The 13,811-nt window shown below is 36.6% G+C and overlaps 1 protein-coding gene across 3 annotated transcripts in view; it reads left to right on the top strand.

The window, feature by feature from the left end:
* NT5C3A (5'-nucleotidase, cytosolic IIIA) overlaps positions 1 to 13,811 on the top strand; it is a 42,800-nt gene that overhangs the window by 27,584 nt on the left and 1,405 nt on the right. For all 3 annotated transcript variants that reach the window (XM_060107864.1, XM_060107865.1, XM_060107866.1), the window contains 7 exons: positions 5,007 to 5,105; positions 6,412 to 6,481; positions 7,480 to 7,526; positions 8,982 to 9,067; positions 10,504 to 10,593; positions 11,963 to 12,125; positions 12,727 to 12,927. In XM_060107864.1, coding sequence (XP_059963847.1) covers positions 5,007 to 5,105; positions 6,412 to 6,481; positions 7,480 to 7,526; positions 8,982 to 9,067; positions 10,504 to 10,593; positions 11,963 to 12,125; positions 12,727 to 12,927 — 756 coding nt within the window. The remainder of the gene's footprint in view (positions 1 to 5,006; positions 5,106 to 6,411; positions 6,482 to 7,479; positions 7,527 to 8,981; positions 9,068 to 10,503; positions 10,594 to 11,962; positions 12,126 to 12,726; positions 12,928 to 13,811) is intronic.

Raw genomic sequence — 13,811 nt, 5'->3', positions numbered from 1 at the left:
TCCAATATTGGCAGTTTTGTATGGTTCAGCCTAATACTTGGACATGATCTTTGCATCCATTGCATGATTGACATTTGATTCATTGGTACTGAGCATGAACATCACTGAATTAAATCATTCTAAACTCATTTTCTTGCTTGAGTTGATTTTCTTTTTCTTTTTCTTTTTTTAACCAAAATGAATACAAGAGACATAGGAAAGTCTTACCATATAATTTGTTGTTACCTGGATCCTAGAACCTTCTAACATGTGTCTCCTTTAGAAGCAAGTAGCAATGTAGTTAACCCACAATAACACTATTGAAGGAAAACAAGCCAAAAGATGATATATACTTAAATACTTTTTACTATCATTGCGTGAATTTACACAATTTTTACCTTGGGTTTGCTTTTCTAAAAACATTGATACATCTTTTAAGTTGATATCTCCTTAGGATGTTATTCTTTTTTTTTTTTTTTTTTTTTTTTTGCGGTACACGGGCCTCTCACTGCCGTGGCCCCTCCCGCTGCAGAGCACAGGCTCCGGACGCGCAGGCCCAGCGGCCATGGCTCACGGGCCCAGCCGCTCCGCGGCATGTGGGATCCTCCCAGACCGGGGCACGAACCCGCGTCCCCTGCATCGGCAGGCGGACTCTCAACCACTGCGCCACCAGGGAAGCCCCAGGATGTTATTCTTAACTTCTCATGATTTGAGTCCAAATCTCTCCTTCCAGATTTTACACACACTCACACTCTTCTCCATGTACACTTAAGTTCTAGAAAAACAGAGCTATTTATCTTTTTCCCACATTAGACCCTGTACTTTGACCCCTCCCCAGTCTCAGCATACCCAAATCCTGCTTCACTCTGAAATCCTAGCTCCATTGGCCCTCCCTCCTTTGACCCCAGCAGAAGTAATCTCAATTTCTTCTGTTTCTCTGGTATTGTACTTGGACATCTGGGCAATGTATTAGTTATTTGGGTTCCTGTATTATAATCCATGTTAGAGAACATACATTTGAGTATAAGATGTATATCTTACTAAAACTTCTGTATCTTTTACAGAGCTGCTTAACAGAATGCCTTACAGTTAAAGACTATATGGTAAATGAAGGAAAGAATTTGGCCTACACTCCCTTAATGTGGAGACAGGCCAGATACGTGGTAGGCAGGAGAGATGGCTATCAATAAAATTTAGCAGTGCATAATCTTCAAAGTAAATCATAGAATCATCCAGGTACGTGAGTGAGTAAATGTACCAGTCTGAATAGGTGGTTTTAAAAATCTATACTTTTTATGTCATCACATAAAAATTGTAGTGCCCACTCCTTTGTACCAGTAATGAAGACTTTTGCTTGTACCATATCTGAACATTGGAAAACAAAGAAAAAATATTTCCCCTGAGAGCTTCAGACAAAGATTCTTAAGTAATTCAAACTAATTTTGATGTGGCCATGTTTAGAAAAATACAGGTAGACATCCTTACGACAATTTTGTGACTACCATGCAGATATTCATTTATATCATCTCAGTGTATCCACAAGATAATATCAAACACTCTAATATTGCTATAAGGTTGTGAACAAAACTATATAACTTTGCAATCAGTTTCTTTAGAAATCATGCATTCTGAATATGTAAGTAGACTAATAATTAGGAATTCATTTCATCTGTACAAATACAGTATATTAAAGATCAGCCAGAATAAGTATATTTTAGGTTTTCCATAGTTATCTTTAGCATTGCTTCAGATTAGGCTCCAGTCAACCAGAATACCCTGATTCTTGTCAGGAAAGCTTCGCTCCCTCCCTAACATTTTATATTATGGCCTTAGAAAATGCATTTGTTTTCTTTTGCTCACAAATGATGGAAATTTTTAGCCCCTTATTTTTCATAAAATTGTATTATCAAATTGGAAAGTTTTTGAAAAATTTAAAATAACTTGCCCTTCAAATTTCAAGTATCATTATTTTATGTACCACCAAAGAGGAAGGTGTATTTTGTCCAAGAGGAATATGAGGAAGGGATTTGAGGAGGTAACAAAAGTATGTGACATATGATGAAGTGCATACACCTGCGGTGTGCTTCGTAATGTTCTGATACTCTGATATTCATTGACACATTTCATACATAAAATTGTATTTCTTAGGCTGTATTCTAAAATATTTGAGTAAAATGTCCAATATCTCAAGTTCCTGAGACGTATTTATCATATACTTTAGTAATATTGTATGTGTATCGTGGAAAGGGGTGTGTGTGGTGTATTACCATATAGTCCAAGGCAAGTATAATTATAATTTTTTTATTTCTTACGCCGGTGTCCTCCATCCTGTCGTGTTCTCTAGAGAAAGTAGCTGCCCTTCCATCTGTTTTCATCACTGGTATTTCACCCTAGTACTGTTGGAGTATTTGCTACTCATTTATCTGAAAATGAATGGTTATATTTTGTGCAGAAGCAGAGATATGAATGCCTCTAGCCGCTGGTTCTCTTTATTTTCACTGTCAAATAAACCAATCTAATAGTTGTTTAGCCTAGCAGAAACCAGCCTACTTTGAAGTCCTGTTTAAACATGGCTTCTTAAAATTAAATGTATTGTAATATGTGACTTGCTTGAGGCAGGACATCTTCCTCAGTATCGACACACTGAACCAAATGTCTAATTTTCTTGGCGAAAATACAGTAGATGACATATACCCTCTATTGCTTTCATCAACGGGTTAGTTATCGAATCAAGCATATGCTGGTTGTTATGCATCTGCCAGTTAAGGCAGAAGTAAGAGCAGAATTTAGTTAGGGGGTCATTTACTAGCTAAGGTATTTGTAAGGGAACAACAGAAGTGATACTCCAAAACAGCAGTGATTCCTAAAACTCAACAAGAAAACAGTATAAGCATCATATCATCATATCTCTAGCTTCTCGTGTCTGACACAAAGTAGACACATGGTAAGTATTTATAAAACAAGTGAATGGATATTAATGAAAAGAAAGGAATGTAGGGACAAATGCCTATTGGTTTTTCTCATCTATTAAAAAATCACAATAAAATAGTGATTTATTTAGATGATTTAAATAACCTTTATTCTTTTGAAACCATTTAAAGTCCATTTAAACTAAAAAGATCACTGTATGAAGGTTAGTTGCATTGCAGGTTATCCTATCCTATTTAAATACGGCTTTTTAAAATTAAGTGTATTATATAAGTCCAGGTCTTTCATTCATGAAGAAAAATTTAATGTTCCCACTTCTCTTTCCTGTACACTCTGTATTCATCCTCCAGTCTTAGGAAAACATTTTAGCTTTTTTCTGATTTTCTAATTTTGTCCATTATGTAGCGACAATATGGGACCTAATAGACTGAACTGGTCAGACTCTCTTGTAGCAGAGATACAAGGTCTGGGGAATTTTTCATAACTGTGTCCATAACACACATGAAATATGTTAATATTGGTGATAACACACCCATAATAATAGGATATAAAGTAAATAAATATTATCTGATACAAACCACTATAGAATCTTGATTTGAGTTTCAGTTATTTTCTTTTTATACTGTGAGCTGACTATTAAATGATTCATAGTTTCCTTCTCCCAGTCTTCTTGTACAGCTGTAAGAGCACTGTGCTGATGCTGACTTTACTCTGATCAAACTCTGATCAATTTCATTGTCTCTGTGATATGGTAGAAAAGAGAAACAATATTTATATAACATTAAATTGTTGAGCAAAACTAAAGCCTGCATAAACCAGCCTAGTGGCAGCTTCTAAGCCCAGGTCGTCTAATACCTAGTAGGGTCTTAACTTGAAATAAATCCATTGTAAAATTTATGCCAAGAACAATGTAGTTTTGGGGGATATAGTACAATAAAGAAGCAAAGATCTTGAAGCAGCTTTTCAAATTAAATACATTAATATTAATTTCAAAAAGCCAGATGCAAGGACTTCCCTGGTGGTGCAGTTGTTAAGAATCCACCTGCCAGTGCAGGGGACACAGGTTCAGGCCCTGGTCCAGGGAGATTCCCACATGCTGCGGAGCAAACTAAGCCGGTGCGCCACAACTACGGAGCCTGCGCTCTAGAGCCCGCAAGCCACAACTACTGAGCCCACGTGCCACAACTACTGAAGCCTACGTGCCTAGAGCCTGTGCTCCACAACAAGAGAAGCCACCGCAATGAGAAGCCCGTGCACCGCATTGATGAATAGCCCCCGCTCACCTCAACTAGAGAAAGCTCGCACACAGCAATGAAGACCCAACACAGCCAAAAATAAATAAATAATTAATTTGAAAAAAAAAAGTACTGTTAAAACTACGGTATTTACTTTATTTTTTATTTATTTTTTATTTTTAATTTTTTTGCGGTATGCAGGCCTCTCACTGTTGTGGCCTCTCCCGTTGCGGAGCACAGGCTCCAGACGTGCAGACTCAGCGGCCATGGCTCATGGGCCCAACCACTCCGTGGCATGTGGGATCTTCCTGGACCGAGGCACGAACCCGTGTCCCCTGCATTGGCAGGCGGACTCTCAACCACTGTGCCACCAGGGAAGCCCCAGTATTTACTTTAAAAAAAAAATAAGCCAGGTGCAAAAGTGTGTAATGAGAATGAGATAAATTATGTGCATATACATGTATGATTGCAATCATAAAAATGAAAATAATGGAAAATTGATTAAAATGTTTGCTTGTTTATCTTTGGGCAGTAGAATTACAGGCAATTTTTATTTCTTTTTTATACTTCGGTTTTTTTCTGTGGTAAACATGCATGACTTTTATAATTAGAAAAATTGCATTTTCTGATAATATATTACAAATGTAGTTTTGCCTGAATCTTCTAGATGGAAACTACTGATGTGCTTTAAAATTTTTTGCATAAATAAATGGCAACTTGATATGGTGGTTTGCTTTTTTAAAAATAATGCCCCAACATTTACATCTTTAAAGAATATAAGCTTTTTATATTATCCTGCTTAGTATCAAAGGCACCTGGGGAAAAAGGAATTAAAAATAGTTAATTAATTTCTTTGATTTTTAGATGCCAGAATTCCAGAAAAATTCAGTTCGCATCAAGAACCCTACAAGAGTAGAAGAAATTATCTGTGGTCTTATCAAAGGAGGAGCTGCCAAACTTCAGGTGAATAATTATCAAGAAGCCTTAAGTATTAAACCTTTATTTTCATGTTCAAGCAGACACATTCATCCTATGTGTTGCTACAATCTAAGTAAACAAAGTTTAGATAGCAAGCTTCGCCTATCCTTTTGGAATGTAAAATCTAAGAGATATATCTAGAATTGGTCTAAAATATGCAGAATGACCCACTGGAAACAAAATTAGTAGCCTTGAGATAAATTTAGCTTTTCTTTAATATTAAGTGCTAAGCTAACTAGTGCTGTGCATAAGTATTAAACCATCTTAAGTAAAATATTAATGTTAATAATATATTCTTTAAAATGTGTACAGTTTCAAGTTGTTCTTTTAATTTAATTAATCATAGTAGCTCAGGACTTTCCTGGTGGCACAGTGGTTAAGAATCTGCCTGCCAATGCAGGGGACACAGGTTCGAGCTCTGGTCCAGGAAGATCCCACATGCTGCAGAGCAGCTAAGCCCGTGCGCCACAACTACTGAGCCCGCGCACCGCAACTACTCAAGTCTGCACGCCCTAGAGCCCGTGCTACACAACAAGAGAAGTCACTGCAATGAGGAGGCCGCGCACCACAATGAAGAGTATCCCACGTGCCGCAACTAGAGAAAGCCTGCGTGCAGCAATGAAGACCCACCGCAGCCAAAAAAATTTTTTTAATAAATCATAGTAGTTCAAAGTAAGATGTAACTTTATTAGGAGATAGATAACTTTTTTTTTAATTCTTCCCTTTTTTTTAAAGGAATGTTTTACATGTAAATTAAATCAGCAGTCTGGATATTCAGTAAAAACTTATTCCTTTTTTTAAACATTTCTGAAAAAATATTTAGCCCAGTCTCCTAAGTTTCAAGAGTTGGTAAACTGCTGCTACATATCATTCATTCATTGGTAGAGTTTACCTAGATAGACAAGTTAACTCAAGAAGGTAACAGTTTCAGTAACGAAAAGCTTCATATAGTTTGCTTCCACTGCATTTTTGTACATTGACCAAGTAGGTTGAAATCATGCAATGTTTTATTGCTGTCAGGAATAGTAACCATATTACCTGCAATTGCAAATTCCTATACCGATTAGTCAGATTTTATTTGGCAACAGTGCTGGGGCGCTTAAGGTTCACCTGTAGTTAAGGAAATTCTCAGGACTTGATATATGAACTGCATTAGAAATCTCAGTGTAGACCGAATAACCTACGGTGGAGGGCAGGAACGGAACACAGTCTTATGCCTCTAGGAAATGTGCATTAAGTGTCTGGCCTTGGTGGCTGTAATTTCATAATGCCTTTTTCCCTTTTCTTACAGATAATAACAGACTTTGATATGACACTGAGTCGATTTTCCTACAGAGGGAAAAGATGCCCATCATGTCATAGTAAGTGTGGCATTCATAAACAAATTTATGAAATTAATCATTATTTTAAGTTCCTTTTCTACCTGTATTATATATGAGATTGCTTGGGGTTTTTTCTTCTTCTTGGACATTGAAAGTGAGGGAGCCTTATTATTTTATTATTAGATTTTTAGGATTTGTTTTCCCCATGTTACATAAATGGCTATTTTCCTGTATGGTTTTGGTTGCAAGAAGAATGAAGACTTCTGAAATTTTTCTCCCAAATGTGGTCTACTTATTATTCAGGAAATATTTAAATGAATTTAAACTTTGAATTAGGCTAAAGAAACAGATTTATCAAATGCTTTGTGTTTTCTAGGCATGTTACTAAATTTTTGTGTCATTGATAAACTAAGTAAAAGAGTGAGTTACTAAATAAATATCCAGTTAAAATCTGTTGCTAGGATAATATACCTTTTTTGGTTTCCAAACTTGGCAGTGAGTTTTTAAAATAATACTCTTTAACCTGATATAAGCCCTCTCACTAACTGTTGGAACGTGTCATTTGACAAATCATTGATAATTTATTTTTAAAAACTACTAAAAATTGTACCCTTTGGCCCAGTAATTCCTCTCTGGAGAATTTCTAATCAAGTAATCCCAAATATAGGAAAAAAGCTTTAGATCCAAGGTTTAGATTTTAAAACCATTAGATTCTTTAGGAATGCCATGTGAATTACAGCACTAACACCAAAAGTTGTAATGACCATATGCTACTTGACTTGGCATTTAAGTTAAAAGTAATAAGTTATTTCTAGAACTAGTAGCATCAGAGAATTTCTTTTCTTTTTTTAAATTTATTTTTTAATTGAAGTATAGTTGATTTACAATGTTTAGTTAATTTCTGTTGTACAGCAAAGTGACTCAGTTATACATATATATACATTCTTTTTTATATTATTTTCCATTATGGTTTTTCCCAGAATATTAAATATAGTTCAGAGTATTTTTTTAATGCCTAGTTTGCTTTCTTTCTTTAGATGTCATTGACAACTGTAAGCTAATTACAGATGAATGTCGAGAAAAGGTAAACACTAACTATAATCCAGAGTTACTCAAAAACTTCATTACCCTTTTTGCTTAGAGTTTTTTCAGGTTCATTCATACAAACAAGAATGGTTGCAAAGTGCTTATAGCCATATCTGATGCATAGTAAACACTCAATAGATCTTAGGTTTATTGTATGGACTATATGCTCCCAACTTATTTTAATGAAAAACTTAACAGTAACTTTTTAACAATAACAATAAAACTTACATGAGAAACTTTGAATAGATTACCAAAATATTCTGGCGTCCTTACGTTAACTGGAGAATTAAAACAAAAATACTGTGATGGGAATTCCCTGGCCATCCAGTGGTTGGGATTCCGAGCTTCCAATGCAGGGGGCACAGGTTCGATCTCTGGTCGGGGAACTAAGATCCCACAAGCCTTGCAGCCAAAAAAAGTACTGTGGTTTTATGTATTTTGTCCCCTTAAATTGATCAGGAAACTGGCTCAGTTCTCTACTTCCTTGAGTAAGTGTCTGTGTCTGTTTTAACAAATAAGACTCCAAATATGAATCAAATTGAATACTTTCATAGGAGAACAAGAGTTTTTTGGTAGTGATAATTTGATTACTGGTTTCACTGAATTACTGACCTGAAAGTACTTTAAAAAAGCAAGGTAACTTTTTTTTTTTAATTTATTTAATTTATTTATTTTTGTCTATGTTGGGTCTTAGCTGCTGCACGCAGGCTTTCTCTAGTTGCGGCGAGCGGGGGCTACTCTTTGTTGTGGTGCGCGGGCTTCTCATTGAGGTGGCTTCTCTTGTTGCAGAGCACAGGCTCTAGGCACATGGACTTAAGTAGCTGTGGCACACGGGCTCAGTAGTTGTGGCTCATGAGCTCTAGAGTACAGTCTCAGTAGTTGTGGCGCACGGGCTTAGTTGCTCCGCGATATGTGGGATCTTCCTAGACCAGGGCTCGAACCTGTGTCCCCTGCATTGGCAGGTGGATTCTTTTTTTTTTTTTTTTTTTTTTTCTTTTTGCGGTATGCGGGCCTCTCACTGTTGTGGCCTCTCCCGTTGCGGGGCACAGGCTCCGGATGCGCAGGCCCAGCGGCCATGGCTCACGGGCCCAGCCGCTCCGCGCATATGGGATCCTCCCAGACCGGGGCACGAACCCGTATCCCCTGCATCGGCAGGCGGACTCTTAACCACTGCGCCACCAGGGAGGCCCGGCAGGTGGATTCTTAACCACTGTGCCACCAGGGAAGCCCCCGAAAAAGCAAGGTAACTTTTTGCAGGTATATTTAGTTACATGTAAACTAAGACCAACAAAGATGTCTTCAGTGGATCTATGCATTAGCTAGGCGTGATCTAATCTTTACCATATAAAGCAGTTTGTGGAAAACACTTGCTTACATTGTTTTGCTTTCTGTAAAACTAAGCAGCTTAATGACAACTCTGTAGTCTTAATGATTGTTATTCACTTATTTCTAGTTACTGCAACTAAAGGAAAAGTATTATGCTATTGAAATTGATCCTGCTCTTACTGTAGAAGAGAAGTACCCTTATATAGTAGAGTGGTAAGTGTGTATTGGGTGATGGGAGGTTTAAAAATATAAAATAACATTACAGTTACAACTAATGGTTTTCCCCTGTACTGTATATAAATAGATTCATAGATTATCAAGTGAGTTAGAGCAGTGATTAAATATGATAAAATGAACTCGAATTCTCTAATCACTGCAACAGTCTAGAATTTGTTTTGTTAATATGAAGATCAGTGGGAATAAATTTAAATCCTGCACTCAAGCCTTAAATTAAAAGAAGAAAAATTTTTTAAGTATATGGACAGATGTGGCTGAATGTATAAAGAAAAAGAATTAGGATTTAAGTTGACTCTGAACTTAGTTGGAGCCAGCAGGTGACATAGTTACTGAGAAATGAGCCTCTGATGTTGGTCACATTAATCGAAATGCAGCATTCCAAGCAGACCACAGTGGAAGCATTGTGTTGAGTCCTGGGAGAATGCTATTAAGAGAGATGTTGACAAACTTAGTGTGTGTCAAAGGAGTCCACTAAGATAATCACAGGAATTGGAGCCATCCCATTTGAGGAAAATTTCAAGGCATAGAGAGGATGCTTTGATTTGAGAAGCAACAACTTGTGGTTATAGTCTCAAGAGACTAGGAATGATGTTACTGGTTTTCATTATCCCATTACCTAACCTGAATACGTTGCACACTTAATTAGCGTTTATGGTATGAAACACTGAAAAGAGGTTAGACTTATTCCACATGCCTCTCGAAACAGAACTAGGAAGGCTTAAGCCAACTGATTTCAACATGATAAAAGAAAGGACTGTCCAGCAATTAGAATTTTCTAGCAATGGTATAAACTTCCCTGGGAGAATGAGCTCACTAGCATGATGGGAGCTGACTCAGAGAGGAGGGTCACTTAGGAATATTATAGGTGGATTTTTAGATATCAGCTAGAGAGGTTCTAAAGGCCTATTATACTGAGATGCTATAATTATAGGTGGTTTTATGTAATTACAAAGCACCTATATTTAAAAATTTCCATAGCAAGGATTTTCTCTGGCTCACTAGGCAACATCCTCAGTACTTCGGCTCTTCATGAAAATTCAGACCACAAACAGGTGGGAAAAAATGGCTTAGCTCTAATTCTCACTGCAATCAGAGAAATGATTGTGCCTCCCTAGCTTCAATTCAGTTTTATCTGTAGACTGAGGAAAGAGTTACACCTTGTATCCTTTCATTATCTTATTAACACATTTAAATTAAACCAGACTTTGAGAACTGGGAAGTACAGTAAGAACATGCATATCACATTTTGAGACACACGGGGTATACATTCATTAGTGATGAATTTAAATCTCTAAAATTTAAATTCAAAATTATGATGAATGAAATACTCATTTTCTCATACTGAAGAATGCTTTTTAATAAAGATAATAGTCTTAATTTGCTTTAATTGATATTCTCTTTATACTTTCCAGGTATACTAAATCACATGGTTTGCTTGTTGAACAGGCTTTACCAAAAGCCAAACTTAGAGAAATTGTGGAAGAATCTGACATTATGCTCAAGTAAGTTTCTCAGGTGCTTTTTTGTTGTTAATAGTCTACGGACTTGAACTGTTGTTATATATGTATTCAAGTGTGTTTTTTTATTAAAATAATCTATAAAATATCACATATAAAAACATATCCAAAATATGCCACCTATCATAAAACAGTGGTAAGATAAGGAATGTAGAATGACATATTAGATAATTTCAAGACTAACTTAAAAATTTATGAAACCAAGACCATTTTGAAATATTTTAGCAAAATACTTTTGAAAGATGAAATATGAAAGGAATGTTTATAAATCAACTTGAAAAGGATTTTAAGCTCATAAGTCTGTTTCTGTTACATGATCTGCCTTCTGAATTCTCAAACTCCCCTTGAAAACTACTATCTCTAGGAAAGGCGAATATGTTTTAGCAGATAATAAAAATATTTGTAATATATGAATTATAATATATAAACTTTTTTTTTTTTTTTTTTGTGGTACGTGGGCCTTTCACTGTTGTGGCCTCTCCCGTTGCGGAGCACAGGCTCCGGACACGCAGGCCCAGCGGCCATGGCTCACAGGCCTAGCCGCTCCACGGCATGTGGGATCTTCCCGGACCGGGGCACGAACCCGCGTCCCCAGCATCGGCAGGCGGACTCTCAACCACTGTGCCACCAGGAAAGCCCTATAAACATTTTTCAGCTTATTTTCAGTACTGTTTACCACCTCTTAAATTTTTCAATTCATTAGGTGAATATGATGATGCTATTTCTTTTTTTGTCTTTTTTTTTGATGATGCTACATTTTAAGGTAATCTGCTTCTAAGGAGCAAAGCATTAAATTGTCAGAAAGAGTGTGAGGACAGCTAGTAAGTATTTCATTCCTTTGAGGCAGCTTAACCTGTAGTCCATTAATAGTAAAATGAGTTTTGATTTTAAGATCAAGACATTACCTGTGGCTGCCAGATCTTAGGTAAGAGAGATGCCAGCTGTAAAGAGAATACACCGCTCTGCTTTCCTTACAATAAGGAGTAGATGAGCACGATGACAAGCAGGAGGTCCTCCAGCTCACCTTTTATGGGTTTTTCAAGGTGCGCTTCAATTATTTGCTGTAAAATGATATACATTCTGAACTGTAGGTTTATATCCATATTCAGTGCAAGTCTAAAAATCATCTAATTTGTACTGTTAGAATTTATTGAAAGGAGGCTAAAAAGCTAACCAGTTTGAAAAACTTTCAGTAGTGTCCTAGACAACAGTAACAGCCCTCTTGGGCAGTATTTTGAAATGAGAAGATAAATGAGCCATAGAATCAACTAGAAATATTTAGCTTTTATAACTTCTAGGCGAAAAGGAGATATGCCTTGCTCTTTAACACTCACTTCTTACCTCCATCTTACAGGGACGGATATGAGAATTTCTTTGATAAGCTGCAACAATACAGTATTCCTGTGTTCATATTCTCAGCTGGTATCGGTGATATACTAGAGGAGGTTATCCGTCAAAATGGTGTTTATTATCCAAATGTCAAAGTAGTGTCCAACTTCATGGATTTTGATGACAATGTAAGAATAGCAAATCATTCTTCATGATTAATTTTAGTATCAGAAAATATTTTAATCGTGTAAATGCATTTTAATTTACTATTTAATGTATATTCATTAAATTAGGCCAAGTTGATAGGCTTCCTCTGGAAATCATCATCTCTCCCAGGGTTATATCTACATCCATGTTTTAAAAATATATACCAAAAAAAAAAATAATATACCCTTCTTCTGTTTCTGAAGCTGCAGACTAATAATAAAATTAGTAAAACTTCTTTTAAAGTAATTTAATGCAGCAATTCTGAACACTTAATATCCATAGATGGGGAAAAAATGAATTAGAACTGACATTATTTGAATGAGTTCTAAGAAAGACAATATATTATGATATACATAAAATGAGACCTTTTGGTTGGGAAACAAATGAAAAGTAAAAATTGGGTTTTCAAAGCATTGTGCTTTCAGTGGTTTTCAATGGTTTTTCAGTGGTTTTCAATGTATTTAAAGTGGTCTCTAGGAAGTCATTAACTTCTCAGAGCCCTTCTTACCTATCATGAATGTAAAAATACAACAAGTAGAACTTGCAGAACCTATTGTTTCAGAGGATTTATATTTTTAACAGGGGCTGCTCAGAGGATTTAAAGGAGAACTAATTCATGTGTTTAACAAACATGATGGATCCTTGAAGAATACGGAATATTTCAATCAACTAAAAAACAATAGCAACATAATTCTGCTGGGAGACTCCCAAGGGGACTTAAAAATGGCAGATGGAGTAGCCAATGTTGACCACATTCTGAAAATTGGATATCTAAATGATAGAGTAAGTATATAGATGTCATTTAATTTTCTTTAGAAAAAAAAATTAGGATGAAACTTTATAGAAAACTGTTATCAAAGGTGCCTGAGAAAGTAGTTATTTTAGAGACTTTTTCTTTTTTTAATTTATTTATTTAATTTATTTACTTTTGGCTGCGCTGGGCCCTCGTTGCTGCACATGGGCCCTCTAGTTCTGCAAGCGGGGGCCACTTCCTGTTGCACTGCACGGGGCTCTCATTGCAGTGGCTTCTCTTGTTGTGGAGCACAGGCTCCAGGCGCGCAGACTTCAGCAGCCGTGGCACGTGGGCTCAGTAGTTGTGGCTTGCAGGCTCAGTAGTTATGGCGCACAGACCTAGTTGCTCCACGGCACGTGGGATCCTCCCAGACCAGGGCCCAAAACCATGTCCCCTGCGTTGGCAGGCGGATTCTTAACCACTGCACCACCAGAGAAGCCCCAGTTATTTTAGAGACATTTTTATTTCTGTTTATCCCTTTACTTTGGTGATGATTAAAGGAGTTGGTATGCACATATGCATGCTATAGGTATTGGCGGGGAGGGAGAGTGTACATTCTAAATGAGGCGTCTCTGGCCTCTCCCCACTAGAAGCCCATATAATTCCCTAGTTGAGAATCAAAAATGTCTCTAGACATTGCCAAATGTTCCTTGGGCACTACCTCCCCAGTTGAGAACGACTGGGCTAGAGAGAAATCATTTCAGAAGAAAAGCCACCATATGGGAAACTTCCTATGTCAATGAATTTTAAAATTTTGAAAATATTTCTTCATTTCAAAGGTTTTATGAAAGCAAATTAATTTACAACATTTTACCCAAAAGATTTAACATAGCAGTGAGATTTATACTGAGATTATTTACTTCTCCCTCCCTGC

This window comes from Mesoplodon densirostris, chromosome 9 (assembly GCF_025265405.1).
Source record: "Mesoplodon densirostris isolate mMesDen1 chromosome 9, mMesDen1 primary haplotype, whole genome shotgun sequence".
Taxonomy (NCBI): Eukaryota; Metazoa; Chordata; class Mammalia; order Artiodactyla; family Ziphiidae; genus Mesoplodon; species Mesoplodon densirostris.
This window is presented reverse-complemented; position numbering and strand designations above follow the sequence as displayed.